General features: G+C 42.0%; 1 protein-coding gene across 1 annotated transcript in view; it reads left to right on the top strand.

The window, feature by feature from the left end:
* The first annotated feature begins 4,250 nt into the window (after positions 1-4,250).
* LOC129671013 (integrator complex subunit 6-like) overlaps positions 4,251-16,335 on the top strand; it is a 61,467-nt gene continuing 49,382 nt past the window's right edge. The window contains exons 1-2 of the mRNA XM_055599657.1: positions 4,251-4,619; positions 4,752-4,829. Coding sequence (XP_055455632.1) covers positions 4,509-4,619; positions 4,752-4,829 — 189 coding nt within the window. The 5' untranslated portion in view covers positions 4,251-4,508. The remainder of the gene's footprint in view (positions 4,620-4,751; positions 4,830-16,335) is intronic.

The following is a 16,335-nucleotide window of genomic DNA, read 5'->3' as shown; positions in this document are numbered from 1 at the left end:
GGAGGCCTGCTTGCTAGGTAAAGGAAACTATGGCCAGAAGAGCAGTATTGAGTAGGAATTCCTTCCTAGGAAGCATCTGGTGACACCAGACATAAGATAGGAAGAACTGGAATGAGAAAGTATGATTGAGGATGAGGGTAGTGAAATAATTCAGGGCCTATTAATAAATAAAAATCATCTAAACCTAAACAAACCTAAAATTGGGGAATAGTAGGAAAGATTTGATTGAGAGAGACAAACAGTGTGCTATAGACTCTAAACAACTTTTAAGGTACACAAGGCAAGCTGCCAAGGTTACATTTCAAGGGTTTGCTCTGCAGAGGTCTACTGGGGCCCAAATCTGAAAGGTCCTGGATCCACAGTGACAGGGATCAGGTCCTACTACCTTCTTCAGGTGAAGGATGCTGGGGTGGGGACAATGAAGGGCTGAACAGAGCTAGGAAAGGATATGTAAAACATTACCCAACCATTAGAGAAGAAAAGGAAAGAATGAAAAGCATGATGATTTTGATAATTTCTTTTAACAGACATTTATTGAGCAAGTACTTTGCACCAGGAATCGATCATAGGCTTTGAGTACCTTCAGAAAGCTTACAGTCTAGTAGGAAGGTCAAATCGATCCAAGGAGTAGATGGTCTGAAGCAAAGAAATATGCAGAAAGATCTCTTGGGTCTTGGTGTTGATGTTTAGCACACAGGTCTACACAAGTTACCGTAATAGAGCTCATATTGAGAAAGCCAGTTGGGGGTTTGGCTTAATCTGTGTAAGTATATACATCTACTAAGTTGCTACTTTTTGTATAGTGCCACTTTTGCATTTTATAATGAGATGTGGACATTTTTCAGATTTTAAGTTTATATCACTGTGTTTTTCTACACTTGAGCTTATGCCAAAAAGAACAAATTACATGCGTTATTATGTTCGAAGAAAAATGAATCTGATATAAGGCATTTGCCTGCCAGGGGAGAATCTCTACCCTGTGGGAGCTGCATGTCCTCAACTCTAGAGAATGGTATGACTGAAGCAAGCTGTTGTATTTTGATAATGCTAGCAAGTCACTCTTGAAAACTTCCTGCAGTGTTCACCTTCAGGGGCATTTTTGTAAGATTCAGCATGTACTATTTGAAAGAGAGATCCTTTCCTGATTACAAAAGTAAGGTGTGAGCAAATTTGAAAAGAAAGCATCAGAGATATTTTATGATTTTTTTTTTTTTTTACTTTGAATTGTGTACATGTGTGTATTTCTGCTTGTGGGTATGTGCACATAAGTGTGGGCTGGAGAGGTGGTTATAAGCCTGATATAAGGGCTAAAAACTGAAATCAGACCCTCTGCAAGAGCATCCGGTGCTCTTACCAGAGACATCTTTCTAGCCTCTAAAAGAGATTTTTAAAAGTCATTTAAAAATGCCATTTGTGGACTAGTGTTCAACAGTTCTATATACAAATAAATAAATAAATAAATGATGTCACAGTAAAATATAAACTCTTTGTGAATAGTACTGTAATTATTTAAACAAAAGGTACTTGGGAGCCAGAGGCAAGCATATCTCTGAGTTCAAGTCTAGCCTGGTCTACAAAGCAGAGTTCAGGACTGTGAGGGCTAAACAGAGAAACCATGTCTTGAAAAACAAAAAAAAATCAATCAAACAAACAAAAAACCCACCAAAACCATAATAAATCAAACCACTACATTTATTTGGCTAAATGAGACTTCTATCATGATCATCATTTGACTTTAATGAAGATTATAAATTAGGCAAAACTGTACAACTTCTTTCCCTAAAGTTGTATAGAATTTTCATTTGGGCCCCAAGATCTGTACCAGGGCTGTATAATCTATTTTTCTTAAGTATGTGTAGGACCTGTGACATGCTTCTAGTCAGTAGAGTATTGCAAAGGTAATGGATGTCACTGTCATAATTATGTTACATTTTATAAGGCACTATGTCAGCAGATTGGAGAGAGAGCTTTCCCTGCTGGCCCTGAAGAGACAGCTGCATTGTGAACAGGTGATGGAGAGGGCTGTGAAGCCAGGAACATTAGCAGCAGTCAGATAGATCTGTGGGTGGCCCTCTGCCTCTATATATACAGTCATAATGAGGTGAATTCTGCCAAAAGCTTTCTTGAGCTTTACCGGGAGGATTATTTCCCAGCTGAGCTCCCAGGTGAAAAAATGTGGCCTGGCCAATACCCTGACCACAGCTTTGTGAGATGGAGCAGGGAATCCACCTAAATCAGACCCTGAGATAACACTTAAGTATGTGCTAAGCTGCTGAATATGTGATAATTTACTACAGAGCAATACAAAAAGTAGCACACAGTCACCCATTGGTCGTAAACTTTGATTTTGCACCCTACCTCATGTAGATAGTCTTTCTTCAGTAATATTTAATGATTTACCTTTGTTTTTAATTACGTGTGTGTGTGCGCGCGCACATGTGTGCACACATGAATTTGGTGCCCAAGAAGGCCAGAAGAAGGTGTCAAATCCCCTGGGCCTGGACTCATTCTATGTGGGTGCTGGGCACCAAACTCATGTTCTCTGCAAGAGCAGTAAGCACTCATATCCAATGAGCAATGTCTCCAGCCCCTTCCCCAACAATATTTAAAACAATGAAAATGAGGGATTTTCATGTCTTTCTACACTTATTTCCCCAGTAATTCTCTATATTCCAATACACTGACCTGAAAGGCATCATGCACTGTATGGTCTCTGGTTGACTTGTGCTCACACCATTCCTCCTAACCCAGATTTCCCCTCGTTCCTTGCCCATGAAACCTTCTGAACTTCTAGACCATGAACAATTGCTTCCACATTGTTTTTTACTTGTATCACTTTTTTTTTTTTTGTCTGTGGTTAATAAACCATCATGGAATCATTTCTGAAATCTTATTTCTCAGAAAACATTATACATGTATAGATACATACATACATAGACCATATACATAGGATGTCTACAAACAACATAGAAAACATTTGCAGATAGGTGTGTGATCTTTTTATTAAAATTGTCCATTCACTGAAGCCCAATATTCCAACTTGTGTATAGCACATTACTAGAAATACTCTGCATTATAATCATCATCACCATCATCATCTCATCATCATCATCGTCAGTGGTATGGAGGAACCAAACTCATGGCCTCACATGTGCTGGGCAAACACTGTGCTGCAACTCTACCGAGTAGTCTATATGAAAAGTAATGTCACAGCAGTTGGAGCAGCCCATGCTTGTCGGATATGCTGAAGCATTTGGAGACTGAAGGATTAGTTCAGGGCCAGCTTGAGATACAAAGTTTAAAAATTGAGTCATAGGAAGTACAAAAGCAACTGTAGTTGACCAATTAATCAGTACTTACATTGGGTCAGAGTTGATCACTCCCTTTACTTAAAATTAAGCTTCAGTACCATCAACACTATGTATTTCAAAGATTAAATGAGTTTACTATGGGTGCCTGACACTTTTGTGGACGTTCAATAAATGTGAGTTGAAGCAGAATACCACCCATGGATAAAAACTTCACAGAGACAACAGTGGTTGAAGTATCGCAGGCTGGCCAATATTTGAAAGCCGAGAAAGCTGTCCTTACAAAAGGAAAGCTTAGGTAACTGTTTCAGCAATAGTTTCTTTTTTTAAAGTGGCTACATGCTGAATACAACCGAGAAAAGGACACATAAACACTGATCAGAAAGAGGAGACTAATCTAAAGGAATTCGAACAAGTCTGGCCAGGAAAGAAGTTTGCTGTTACTGAAATGTTTTGGTCTTAGCCACTGGCAGGATTGATTGATTGTAGTTAGCAAGCATTTTCTGTGTAGTCTGTGTAAACATCTGTTTCTGTACAACTGTTGCTCAATTCTATTTTCCTTTCAAATTACCATCTTTGAAGCACAAAAGAAAATTCATCCAAAGGACCAAACAAATTACCCTAACGGCTTCAAAGCCTTTAAAGGAGAATCCGAACTTAAAGAGGGTCCTTTACTCCCCTGCACATTATCTCCAGCATGGGTTCAAACTACAACTCTTCGGTTTGGCCCAAGTCCCTCCCTTTACCCTGTCATCTAATGAATATGCAAATTAAACATAATTGGCAGCCAATGGCGTGGGTTCTGGTCACATGGTGCTGATGGTAGGTGAGCAGACCGAACTTGTGTCAGTGAACAGAGAGGGCTCTCAGTCTGGGGCGAGCGCTCTAGTGAGCGTGGACGGATGCTTCGGCAGTAGTCCTGGGCAGCAGCAGCAGCGGCGGGCAGTAGTGGTGGCAGAAGAGGGGAAGAGAGACGGCCCTGAGACCCACACATACTCACACTTTCAAGTTCCCTTGGAGGGAGAGGAGTTGGGGCTGCAGAAAGGGGAGGCCAGGAGCGGTCCCATCTATCCTATCCTGTTTCCCCCTTTTCCTCTTGCTCCCTGTCTCTGCTAGAGTTCAGGATTTGGGTAGCCATACGTGGCATTGAGGGAAAAGGGTCTGGGAGAGTGGGGAGCAGAACCAGAGGTGTAGTGGAAGATGCCCATCCTGCTGTTCCTCATAGATACGTCCGCCTCCATGAACCAGCGCACTGACCTGGGCACCTCCTATTTGGACATTGCCAAAGGCGCTGTGGAGTTATTCTTGAAGGTAAAAGGAAGGGAGAGGAGAGTGGGGTTCGCTCCTGCGGGATGGGGGGTGTTGGACTGAGGTGCTTCTGTAACATTTGTATCGCTTCCCCTCGTTTCCTATGCGACCCCTCCGTCATCCCTCGCCCCGCAGCTGCGCGCCCGGGACCCAGCGAGCCGCGGAGACAGGTACATGCTGGTCACCTACGATGAGCCTCCGTACTGCATCAAGGTAAACAGGCCAGCGGGGGAAGCGGGGAGCGGGAAGAGCGTGGGCGTCCGCCTGCCTGGGCTACTGATCCCTTTCGTCTCCACCCGTGGCGGTACTGCGTCGCCCTGCAGGACCGGCTGGAGTGAGGGGCGCCGAAGGCCAGGAGGAGCGGGGCAATCAGCGGCCGCCGGGATTCTCAGGGAGGGGTCCAGGGATGGGCAGCCTGGGTAGAGAAGGCGCAGGAGGGCCGAGCTTGCAGTGCGGTGGCTGCAATTGCCTTGGAAGATGGCGGACATTTTGCTTTTGTATGAGGCAGCCCGAGGCAGGGTGAGGGCGCTGCTGAGATGGAAAGGAGGGAGGGAGGGGAGGAGGCAGAGGAAGGAGGGCTCAAGGCCCTTGGTGAGGCTTTGGGCCCCTTCGCCCGGGACTCCGCCCTGATGTGCTCCTAGCCCAGCGCGGGCTTTCCTGGCCCCTGGGCTCCTCCTCTGGTCCCTCCTTCCATCCCTCGGCCCGCCCCACCAGGGCTTCCTCTTCGTCTCCCCCGCCCCCTGCTCCTGTCCGCTTCTCCTTCACCGCATCTTCCCCTCCTCTTCCTGCCAAGTGCGGGGGCCGCACTAACGCGGGCCTCCCAGAGCAGCTCATTTGCATTCGAGGCCCTGGACCCCGCCCCTCCCTCGCCCCCGCCCCCATCCCTGCCCCTCCCGCGCCCCCACCCTCTCAGAAATGGTTAGCCTGCGCTGCTCACAGCTCCCAGACCCCGCATGCTCCTTTCTGCTGTGTGCCCAGTCAGGTTGAGCCCAGTTCTCAGTTACCTTAGCGACTATTGCTGTTTCATTGGAAATTCCTGCGAAGCAACCACGGAGTGTGTGTTGTCGGGGTGAGGTGGGAGGGGGTGCCCGGGTAGAACCTTCATAGGGAACTGGTTTAACAGGGGCCAGAGCTTTATAGGGAGCTGACCTTCCTATTTGCAGCCAAAATTAGGTTTGTATTTAGCTACATAGGGATTTTCCAAGGGGACAACTGGACTCAACACTAGTCAGATTCAATGATTTGATTCTCAGGGTCTTATCCTTAGCCTTTGTGGAGTAGTTATTTGTGTTCCCATGGTGAAGAGATAAAGAACTGCTTTGCCTGCTGTGGCTAGATAAGAGGAATTCAAACTGTTAAATCATCCTGCATAAGGATCATGCTTGTTTGTTACTGTTATCCTTGATGTCTTTCACTAGTGTGTCACCTTTCCGTTTTCCCCTACCCCCAGGACACACACACACACACACACACACACACACACGCACGCGTCTAACGCATCTTAGTAAATTTACAGGAAGTTCAGTCTGGATGTGATGTAAGCCTTGGTTTAGTGAGTTGTTTTAATGAAAGGTACCTCTCAAAGTAAATTGGCCAGGGAATGTTCTTTCGGACAATGTGAAAGCGAAGAAATTGATTTGGTAACTCTTGGCTTTGACCAAAGGTTTAATTTGTAGGTTTTCCCCAACACTATTCTGGTTTCACTGGTTGGTTGTCAATTTTTATTTATCTCCCCCCAAAATTTTACATCTTATAAAATGTCATGTTTTTAGAGATGCCGGTTTCCCAGGGCAGCCAGGGCTAACATATTGAGAACCTAGGGCTGGAGACTTAAACTTCAGCAATGTAGCACTTAAAAATATGAAGACTTGGCAAACATTCTGTCCTCACCATTGAAAAATAAAAGAAGATCCAGAGTCCGAATGTTTTACATCCTTTGACTACCACTACTAACAACAGTAAGAGCTTACCGTTTGTATTGTGGCTATTGGAGGGGATGAGCTACAAAAACAGTGTTCTTATATATCATTTTCTTTAAAAGGGCAGCTTACTGAGCATTTTGCAAGGACTGATAATAGTTATTGGAATTACATTATAGCTTGTCATGGCATTGCATGCCTTTAATCCCCAGGACTCAGAAGGCAGAGTAAAACGGATCTTTATGAGGTTGAGGCCAGCCTGGTCTACACAGCAAGTTCCAGGTTCCATAGCAAGACTTTCTCAAAAAAGAAAGAAAAAAAAAAAGAATTATGTGACAATATTTACAGAATCCATTCCCTTAGAAAAAATAAGATGTTTTGCCCTACTTTAACAATCATTATTACATCTTTAAGTCTAGCACTGGAATTCTGTGGCTCATACTACTTTTTTCAGTGGTAGGGATAAAACTCAGGCCCTCCTGCATGCTAGGCAACTGTTTTGCCACTGAGCCACATTCCCAGCCAGTGTGCTTATTTATACTGTTTTTGCCTCTTCTTTTATTCAGCAAATTATCCTGAGTTGCCACATACTTTTTAGTGGCTGTGTATCTTAGCCACATGATTAAGAAGCTTTCAATGTTTGTAGGGAATAGAAGAAAATGTTCCATATTATATTTAGTGAAAATTTCATTTTTTTTCTCCTGCCACGTTACGTTCTCCTCTTAAATAGGAAGCATTCTTCCTTTGATTTCTTTCCCCATGTAGATCAAGTGTGAGAAGATACTTTGAATACAGTTTAATTATTACTTTTTATAATTATAATTATTGTTTATTTTATGTGCATTGGTGTTTTGCCTGCTTGTATGTCTGTGTGAGGGTGTCAGATTTCCTGCAACTGGAGTTAGACAGGTGTGAGCTGCCGTGTGGATGCTAGGAATTGAACTCGCATCCTCTGGAAGAGCAGCCAGTGTTCTTAACCTCTGAGCCATCTCTCTTGCCCCTCTATGTTTAATTATTTATCACTTAGTCTTTATGCTTTCCCAAACCTTTTCAGGTTCTTCATTTTACCTAGGTGAAAGGAAAGGTTAAGCATCAAATAATATGCTTATCCTTCACCAACATTACTATTGACAGGCCATTATTTAGGGAAGAGTTTTCTGAATTTTTACTTTGCATTTACCTTTTGCCTTGTTCAACTCTCTCTGCCTGTGATCATTTCATTCTTCTGCTTTTTAGGTTGCAGCTTGCTTAGAAATTTAGAAATTTTAGGCCATCTGGTGATACTTTTCTCAAAATTGAGTATAGATTTTCACTTGCTAGTAGCTGGGAGCTCTGTAGGACTGTTTTCTGTCATACATGCTACCAAACAGGTCTTTCTTTGATTGTCAGCAGGCACTTTAGTTCCTGCTTAACTTCACTCTCCATTAGGGGCCCGAGATCCTCCAAGCAATGTGATGGTTTGGTAGTGTTTTATTGGTAGCAAATTGCTCTGCAGAATAAATAAAGTAAGTGTCATTTTCACTTTCTCTGAGGCTGCAGAAGCTTTGTAACATTTGCTTCTAAGATATGGATTATATCCAGCTCCAAATGCTTCCAAATGAATTTTATTTTGCTAGTGGGTCCTCTTCCGTTGCAGCTGTAATAGGCATGAGTCGTGCATTTTCGTAGATTTCTTAACAGGCATGCAACTCTTCCCAGTATATCCACTTACAAGCTTTGACAATAAATCTTGTGAGAAGTTACTGGAGCAGGAATTCTCACTAATGTATGCTGTTGAGTATGTAAATACAGTTTTTACCAAACACTTAATAACTTTGTACTGCATACCTCTTGGCACCTAGTTGTCTACTCTTTTAATAGTAGTCATACTTATTCTTTGCTGTGTGCTGTGTATGGATGGAATAAAACTTCACTTGGGGACTATATTGAAATGCAAACATTGTGGGTTAAATCTCTGTTAGTGTTGCTTTGTAAACATGTTTCATACATCATGTTATAAGTCTTAACACTACAAGTGTATATAGTACTTATACACGTTCATTGTACATAGCTAGGATAGCACTGTTCAGTATTTTATAATACACTATATATAATATACAGTGTATCCTTGGAAGATGAATATAGTGCAGGGCTTTAAAAATGTTGTGTGAGAGGTTTTGTGGCAATAATTATAGTTCTTAATAGTCTTGGCTGAGATTCTGCTGTCTTGTATTGTTTAGTTATGAATCATAATTTCCTTTTATTCTGCGATAGGGAGAGGCTGGCTTGTCACAAAAAAGTAAGCCATTAACCTGGGTTCTCTCCTAGTATAAGTATTAAAATGATTTTATATTAGGAGCCACCTTATAAAATTTATTTTTATTTAAAGGAGATTATTTTTAACATAACACATAATCATCTTTCCAGAAATATTTGAAGCACATGTATAAATGGTAATGAGAATTATGTTATAAGATATACACGCTAAGCTAGTAATTTGAAAAAGTGAGCAGTTCTCTTTTTTTTGTTGTGGTTGATTTTTTTTGTGACAGGGTTTCTCTGTGTTGCCTTGGCTGTCCTGGACTCAGACTCAGCGATCCGCAAGCCTCTGCCTCCCTGAGTGCTGGGTCACATACATGTGCTACTGCCACAGGCTGAGCAGTTCTCATGGATGTTGCTTTTTCACATTGTGTAGTTACTTTTGCTTACTGGTACTGGTGTCTGCATGCTTTTGTCAATATGAGCTAGAAGGAGGAAGAATTCTGGCTTACAGACCAAGGAAGTAAAAAAATTATCCATGTCACATTTATTAGGATTTTAATTAAGATTTTAAAGGAACACCCTTTTTTCCTTTTCCTTTTTTTTTTTTTTTTAGTTTTTCCAGTTTAGCCCTGGCTGCCCTGGAACTCCCAGACTCTAGATCAGGTTATTCTCGAACTCATAAAAGATCCACCTGCCTCTGCCTCCTGAGTGCTGAGATGAAAGGCATTCGCCACCACCATCTGAGTAAAGGAACAACTTTGTGGCAGTGGAAGAAGGGGACTTGAGACAGGGTTTCTCTGTGTAGTCTTGGCTTTCCTGGACTCACTTTGAAGATGAGGCTGACCTCAAACTCACATCTACCCACCTGCCTCTGCCTTCCAGAATGCTGGGATTAAAGGTGTGTGCTACCACACCCTCTTAAGGGAGGAAATTTTAATGGAGTCCTCCATTATGGTTGAGAATCTGTAGAAATGCTTTAGGGTGAAATAGTTACATGACCCTTGAGAATAGGTTCCTTTTTTTGTTTTTTGTTTTTTCCATGATAGGGTTTCTCTGTGTAGCCTTAGTTGTCCTGGACTCACTTTGTAGACCAGGCTGACCCTGAACTCACAGAGATCTGCATGCCTATATTTACCGGAATGCCGAGATTATAGGCATGCATCACTGCACCTGGCTTCCCCCCACCCCTCCAGGGGTTCTTTTAAAAGTAAAAAGCCAAAACTGCTCAAAAGTAGCACTTTCAGTTTGATGATTAATTATTTCTCCCATGATTTTGCCACCCCAAGAAAGTCTCTATATTGCCTTGGTTATACTGAAACTTCATGTAGACCAGTCTGGCTTCGAAATCAGAGTTCATCCTCCCTCTGGCTCCTAAATTCTGAGGTTACTGGTGTGCACCACTATGCCTAGCCTGATTTTGGCTTTCTTTCTCACTTTCCCTCCTTACTAGCCATTATGAAGCGTTTGAAAGTAGTTATTATAAATTAATAAAAAAGACAATTCATTCTAGAAGACTACATCTCTGGCAAAGGTATAATTTTCTAAGTACAATGTTCAGACTAGAGAATAGTGATAAAATTGTAGAAATCTATCTACTTTGTATCCCAGACCTCTTACATCCATTCATTCTTTAAGTTTCCCCATTTGTCACTTCTCACCTGGGCTACTGTTACAGCTGACATTTAGTTGCTAACAGGTCTTGCCCTCCAGCCATTCTTTTCCTTCATGGTTAACAGTTTGTTGGTCTTTTAAATAAAATTAAATAGTCATTTTTTTTTTCTGTGAAAAATTCATCAGGCCACTTGATAAGGTGGCTTATGCTTGTAATCCTAGCCTGGACTGCATATCCATATCTTGTTTCCAGAATAAAACCATGCCCAGAATGGTGGCATACTCCTGTGATTCCAGCACTTGGAAGGTTGAGGCAGGATGATTGTCGTGAGTTCTCAGCTATCCTGGGTTACATAGTGAATTCAAAGATAGCCTGGGCTAAAGAGTGAGATATTGTCTCCCAAAAAGTGGATAAATTAAGAGAAAAAAAATCTGTCAGGATTTTTCATTAGAGGTTAGAATAAAGCCCAAACAAACACCTTGGCCTAAACACTAGTCATGGCCTTTATCTGGATCTGTGTTACCTTTCCAACAGTGTCTCCCCATTTTCTTCTTTTTACATGAACCTGGGCTCTAATCAACACAAGTGAAGCCCTCATCTCCAAACTCATTATATTTCTAACTTCTGTGTCATTGTATATGTTTTTGTCTGTAGTTTGGACATATTTCAACTAATTCTGTTTCATTTGACTAGGATATCACTAGATACCCAGACAGACCTTGAATTTGTAGCAGTCCTCCAGCCTCAGCCTCCAGAGTGCTGAGATTACAAACTTGTGCCATCATGCTGGGCTTTGTTTCATTGCTCTATCCTCCTGCTTTAGCCTCCTGGGTGCTAGAATTAAAGGCATTCATGCTGCTGAGTCCATTCAACTTCCACCCTTCATTGTACATTCTCTAAAGTGATCTGGCTCCTGTTCCTTACTTCCACTCCAAGCAGTGTAGCAAGTCCCCTTTTGATTGTCTAATACTGTTCCCTTAACACTGTCCCCATAGCCCCACCTCTGCATTGAGCACTTTATTACTGTATGTGTGTTGATATGGTATTGGGGTATTGAATCCATGGCCTCATTCATGTTGGGCAAGCATTTTACTCCTGAGATATAGCCATAGCTCCTAGCATGTTAAATATAGTAGTCCTCATCTTGACCTCACTCATCTGAGCATTTGAACATAAGAATATTTGTAACTCTAGTACTAGAGAGTGTCTAGATCTTTGTAGATACTCAACAGGAAAAAAAAATATTTCTGGCAATGTGTACACTCGAAAGCTACCCATTATTCCCAGCAACAGCCCCATTTTCAAGACTTTTTTTCCAGATGGTAATCACCATTAACAATTCTAATTTTCCTTCATCTGCCTGCAGTCCTTTTGCATGGAAGTGCAACTTTTATCATTGCTGTGATGTGATCAAAATGTTGCTTCCCGGGGATGGTCTGACAGTGCCTCCCTACATCTGCAGTCTAGACATGCATTTATATTTATCAAACAGCCTCTGTGCACTAGGATTTGTTATGGAGACCTAGGGTAATACCAAGAAACAAACACCCAGCTCAAGTGGAAAACAGGAATAATAGAATAGTAGACTCAACCCAAAGGATTGGAGGAGAAGGCGTGACAGTACGTAAGCCCTCAGAGAACTCAGGTTATCTCATTAGAACAGTGACTACTTCAGACAGAAAGCACAAGACTTTTGAAACAGACAAGCTACGGTTTGTATACTTCTTTTGAGAAGGTTTCTGAGGTGGATCTGAAGAAAAATGGGGTAGGGTTTGTTGTCTGTGCCTGTTTGCTTATTATTTCACAGCATTCGTTGAAGTGGGCCAGGGTGGAGAGGAAGTGGAAAGATGGTGGGGTAATGCTGAAGGTTTAGTTGAAGTTGCCTGCTTTTTAATTAATGCCAGCTCCTTGAAAAGTATTTCATCCCGGCACAGGGATTGGAGAGTAGAGGGCCAGGTGCAGGTAAGGAGAAGGCAAATATTTTCCTTTTCAGTTTGCCTTTGCTTCTGGAAGAGAATATGAACTGCTGAGAACACAGGGTTCTTAGTTTCACAGTGACCAAACAAGGCAGCTGTTCTGTCTTGGAGAGAAATGTGCTTTCTAGGGAAGGACCAGATTGAAGGGCCTTCTGTATGGGTGGGGGTGGGGTCTCAGTCAAGAAAACTTAACTCCTTTAATTCAGATCCTTAAGCCAGTCTCCTGTTACCTTAGAGAAAGAAAGAGTGTGCATGTGAGATCTAGTCCAACCTCATGCACAGATGTTGGCAGCCTGGGATACTTATCTCTTGAATACAGGGTTGCAAGTGATGATTGACTTTGCAGAGCTTCCTTCCTAGGAAAACCTTTTTAACCCATAGAGGTCAATCAGCCACAGAGCTATTGTGTTTATTCTTGTTTCTGTTGGTAAATGGGTCTGGGTTTCCAGCTTGACTTGTTAAAAACACATCTCTACTCACCCCTTTTTCCTCAGAGCTCCCGGTCAGGTGTTGGCACTTCCCGTGCTGACTGAGGGTGTAGACAAGGCTGCAGCAGAGATAGCCAGGGGCCGACATGGTGGAGGTGTTTAGGGTGTCTTTTTCAAATATGTCAGCTAACCATACTTTTTACATTTATTTATATGTTATGTCTGTTCCATGTTCCTCTGCATGTGCCCCTCTGGTGCATGTATGGAGGTGGAAGAACATCACTTCTCTCCTTCCATTAATTGGAACCAGGGATAAAACTTAGGTCATCTAGCTTGGGGCAGGCACCTTTTCCCACTGACCTATGTCAGTGGCTTTAAACCTATGTCAGTGGTTCTACTGTTTGGTACAGCATCCACAGCCATGAGTGATTATTGAGCACTTCAAGAATGGATGCTTTTTAAGTGTGCTAAACAATGCAAAACATATTTTGGTTATATTATGTTAAATAAGTTGCATACTATTCCAGTTATTTTTTTTTTCTTTTTTAGTGTGTGTGTCCTTACTATGCTTCCTAGGCTGGCCTAAAATTCCTGCAATAAAGTGATTTTTCTATTACTAAGTGCCTCTCTAGAGGCTGGGGCTACAGACACATGCCACTATTCCTAGATTTTACATGTTTTTAAAATATGGTTGCTTGAAAATATAAAGTTATGTATATGGTTGCATTGCAGTTCCCTGAGCAGTGTCACTCTGTCCTCTTCCTGAAGGTAGTTTCTGAGGTTCAGGCCCTGGCAGTGGGTTCTGAGGGAGGCTCTTTTCTCTGGAGTTCTGTTGAAAATGAATGCAATCATAAAGGCCTCATTTATACAGGAAAGGTTATCTTACAGTTCAGAGCTGATGGCTAGATAACCCTCGGCCCTGGGGCAAAATACAAAAACTTATTCCTGGCTGACTGAAAGCTAGTTTGGTTGCTTAGGTTTTTGGATACAGTTGCTGACCCAACTGGTTGGGTTAGAATTTTTTTTTCCCCTGGGTGGAAGTATAGCATAGTATATATGTGAATGAGTCTAACTGATAATTCAGGACTCCATTTACAACATGTTTTCATTGGTGGCACTGTATATGTCAAGCTTTCAGTGTTAACTAATCTATTTACTGTGCCCATGTCCCTTATTAGATTTCCTTAGCATCTTGGCCCCAGATTGTCCAGTAACAATTTTCTTCAGGAAAAGCAAGATAAAGAATACATTTTCCAGCTCAGCATAGTGCAAATCTAAGAAACAAAACCGAGTTTGAATTATTGCTGTCACGGAAGTTCATTGTAATGCTCCTTGCACAGCCCTGTCTTATCATGGGAAGTCAGAAGAAGCCTTAAAGGGGAATGCTTATTTCGGGTGGTGGGGTGGTCCACCTGAAAGAAAAGCACCTAAGAGTCTTTTAATCAATTAATTAATCATTAATTAATTAATAATACAATTTATTCACTTTGTATCCCTGCTGGAGCCCCCTCCCTTGTCTCCTCCCAGTCCCACCCACTCTCCCTCTTCTCCCCCTGTGCCCTTTCTGTAGTCCTCTGATAGGAGAGGACTTCCTCCCTTCCATCTCACCCTAGTTTATCAGGTCTCATCAAGACTGGCTGCATCATCTTCCTCCATGGCCTCGTAAGGCTGCACCCCCCAGGGCTGCACCCCCCAGGGGGAGGTGATCAAAGAGCCAGCCACTGCGTTCATATTAGAGACAGTCCCTGTTCTCCTTACTAGGGAACCCACTTGGACACTGAGCAGCCTATGGCCTTCCTTTGAACAGAGGGTTTAGGTTCTCTCCATGCATGGCCCTTGGTTGGAGTATCAGTCTTTGCAGGGCCCCCCTGGGTCCAGGATTTTTGGCTCTGCTGTTCTACTTGTGGAGTTCCTACCCCCCCCCCCAGGTCTTTCTATCACTCTCTTTTTCTATAAGGTTTCTGGTACTGTGCCCAAAGTTTGGCTGTGAGTCTCAGTATCTCCTTTGATACCCTGATGGGCACAGTGTTTCAGAGGTTTTCTGTGGAAGGCTCCTGTCCTGTTTCTTCTCTTCTCCTACTTCTATCCTGTTTGCCCTTCTGAATGAGGATTAAGCATCTTCCCTAGGTTCCTCCTTGTTGTTTACCTTCTTTAGGACTATAGATTTTAGTATGTTTATCTTATGTTATATGGCTAATAACCACTTATAAGTGAGTATATACCCATGTGTGTCTTTCTGCTTCTGGGATACCTCACTCAGGATAATCTTTTTTAGTTTCCAACATTTGCCTGAAAATTTTACGATTCCCTTTTCCTTAATTGCACAGTAGTATTCCATTGTGTAAATGTACCACACTTTCTGTATCCATTCCTTGGTTGAGGGACATCTAGGCTGTTTCTAGATTCTGCCTATTACAAATAAAACTGCTATGAACATAGCTGAGCAAATGTCCTTATTGAATGGTGGGGCATCTTTTGGGTATATGCTCAGGAGTGGCATGCAGGATCTTGAGGTAGCACTATTCCTAATTTTCTGAGAAAGCACCAGATTGATTTCCAAAGTGGTTGTACAAGGTTATATTCCCACCTGCAATGGAAGAGGGTTGCCCTTTCTCCACATTCTTTCCAGCATGTGTTGTCTCTTGAGTTTTTTATCTTAGCCATTCTGATGGGTATAAGTTGAAATCTCAGGGTTGTTTTAATTTGCATTTCCCTATTTACTAAAACACGAGCATTTCTTTAAGTGTTTCTCTTGTCATTCGATATTCCTATGATGAGAATTCTCTGTTTAGCTATGTACCCCATTTTTAATTGGATTACTGCACCTAGAATTCTTATTTCTGGGGGATTCAACTTTTTAGTGGGGTTTCCAGGGACATCTGATCGCATTGTTATAAAGGCTTCAATTTAAAGAGTAAATGTGTAATTATAAGGATGCAAGTACAGATAAACCTCTTAATAACATGCAAAAGATGTGGGAGGGGCTAGAGTATGACTCAGTGGTAGAATAATTATTTAGAGTATTTGAGGCCCCAGCAGTATAAACCTTTTTAAAGACACAGGTCATTTTATAGCCACGTTTTGGATTCTCCTAAAAATCCAGTCTCATGGTCAAATGTGTTCTTTAAACCTTATCTTATGCCATACATTTCAGATACGAATTGACTTCTGTCTGTGTCTTTGTACAAATGAACAGTCAAATGCTTGCTTTCTAATAATAGCAGCTGACAATTATTGAGCAATGCTTATATACAGGGCAGTTTGCCAGTAAACATAAGGTGTTTATTTAGTTTATCTCCCCAGTCAGCCTATGTCATAGGTATTATCAACACTTAATAGATAAGTCAGAGACGTTTATCTGGGGCCCAGGGAGGTTAAGAAACAGCCGATAGCAACATGCTTCTATTCCACAGTCTTCTAATTTGATAGTGCATAGTAACTTAGCAGTCTCCCAGAGAAGGAAAATTAGTACAGCACATGTTATTTTTATTATTGAGCTGGGTATTTCTAGGTGAATATCACTGTACATTTCTGTCTTTGATA

This window comes from Psammomys obesus, unplaced genomic scaffold (genome assembly GCF_907164565.1).
Source record: "Psammomys obesus unplaced genomic scaffold, mPsaObe1.curated_primary_1811, whole genome shotgun sequence".
In the NCBI taxonomy this organism is placed as follows: Eukaryota; Metazoa; Chordata; class Mammalia; order Rodentia; family Muridae; genus Psammomys; species Psammomys obesus.
The sequence above is the reverse complement of the archived record's forward strand: the minus strand, read 5'-3'. Positions and strand labels throughout refer to the sequence as shown.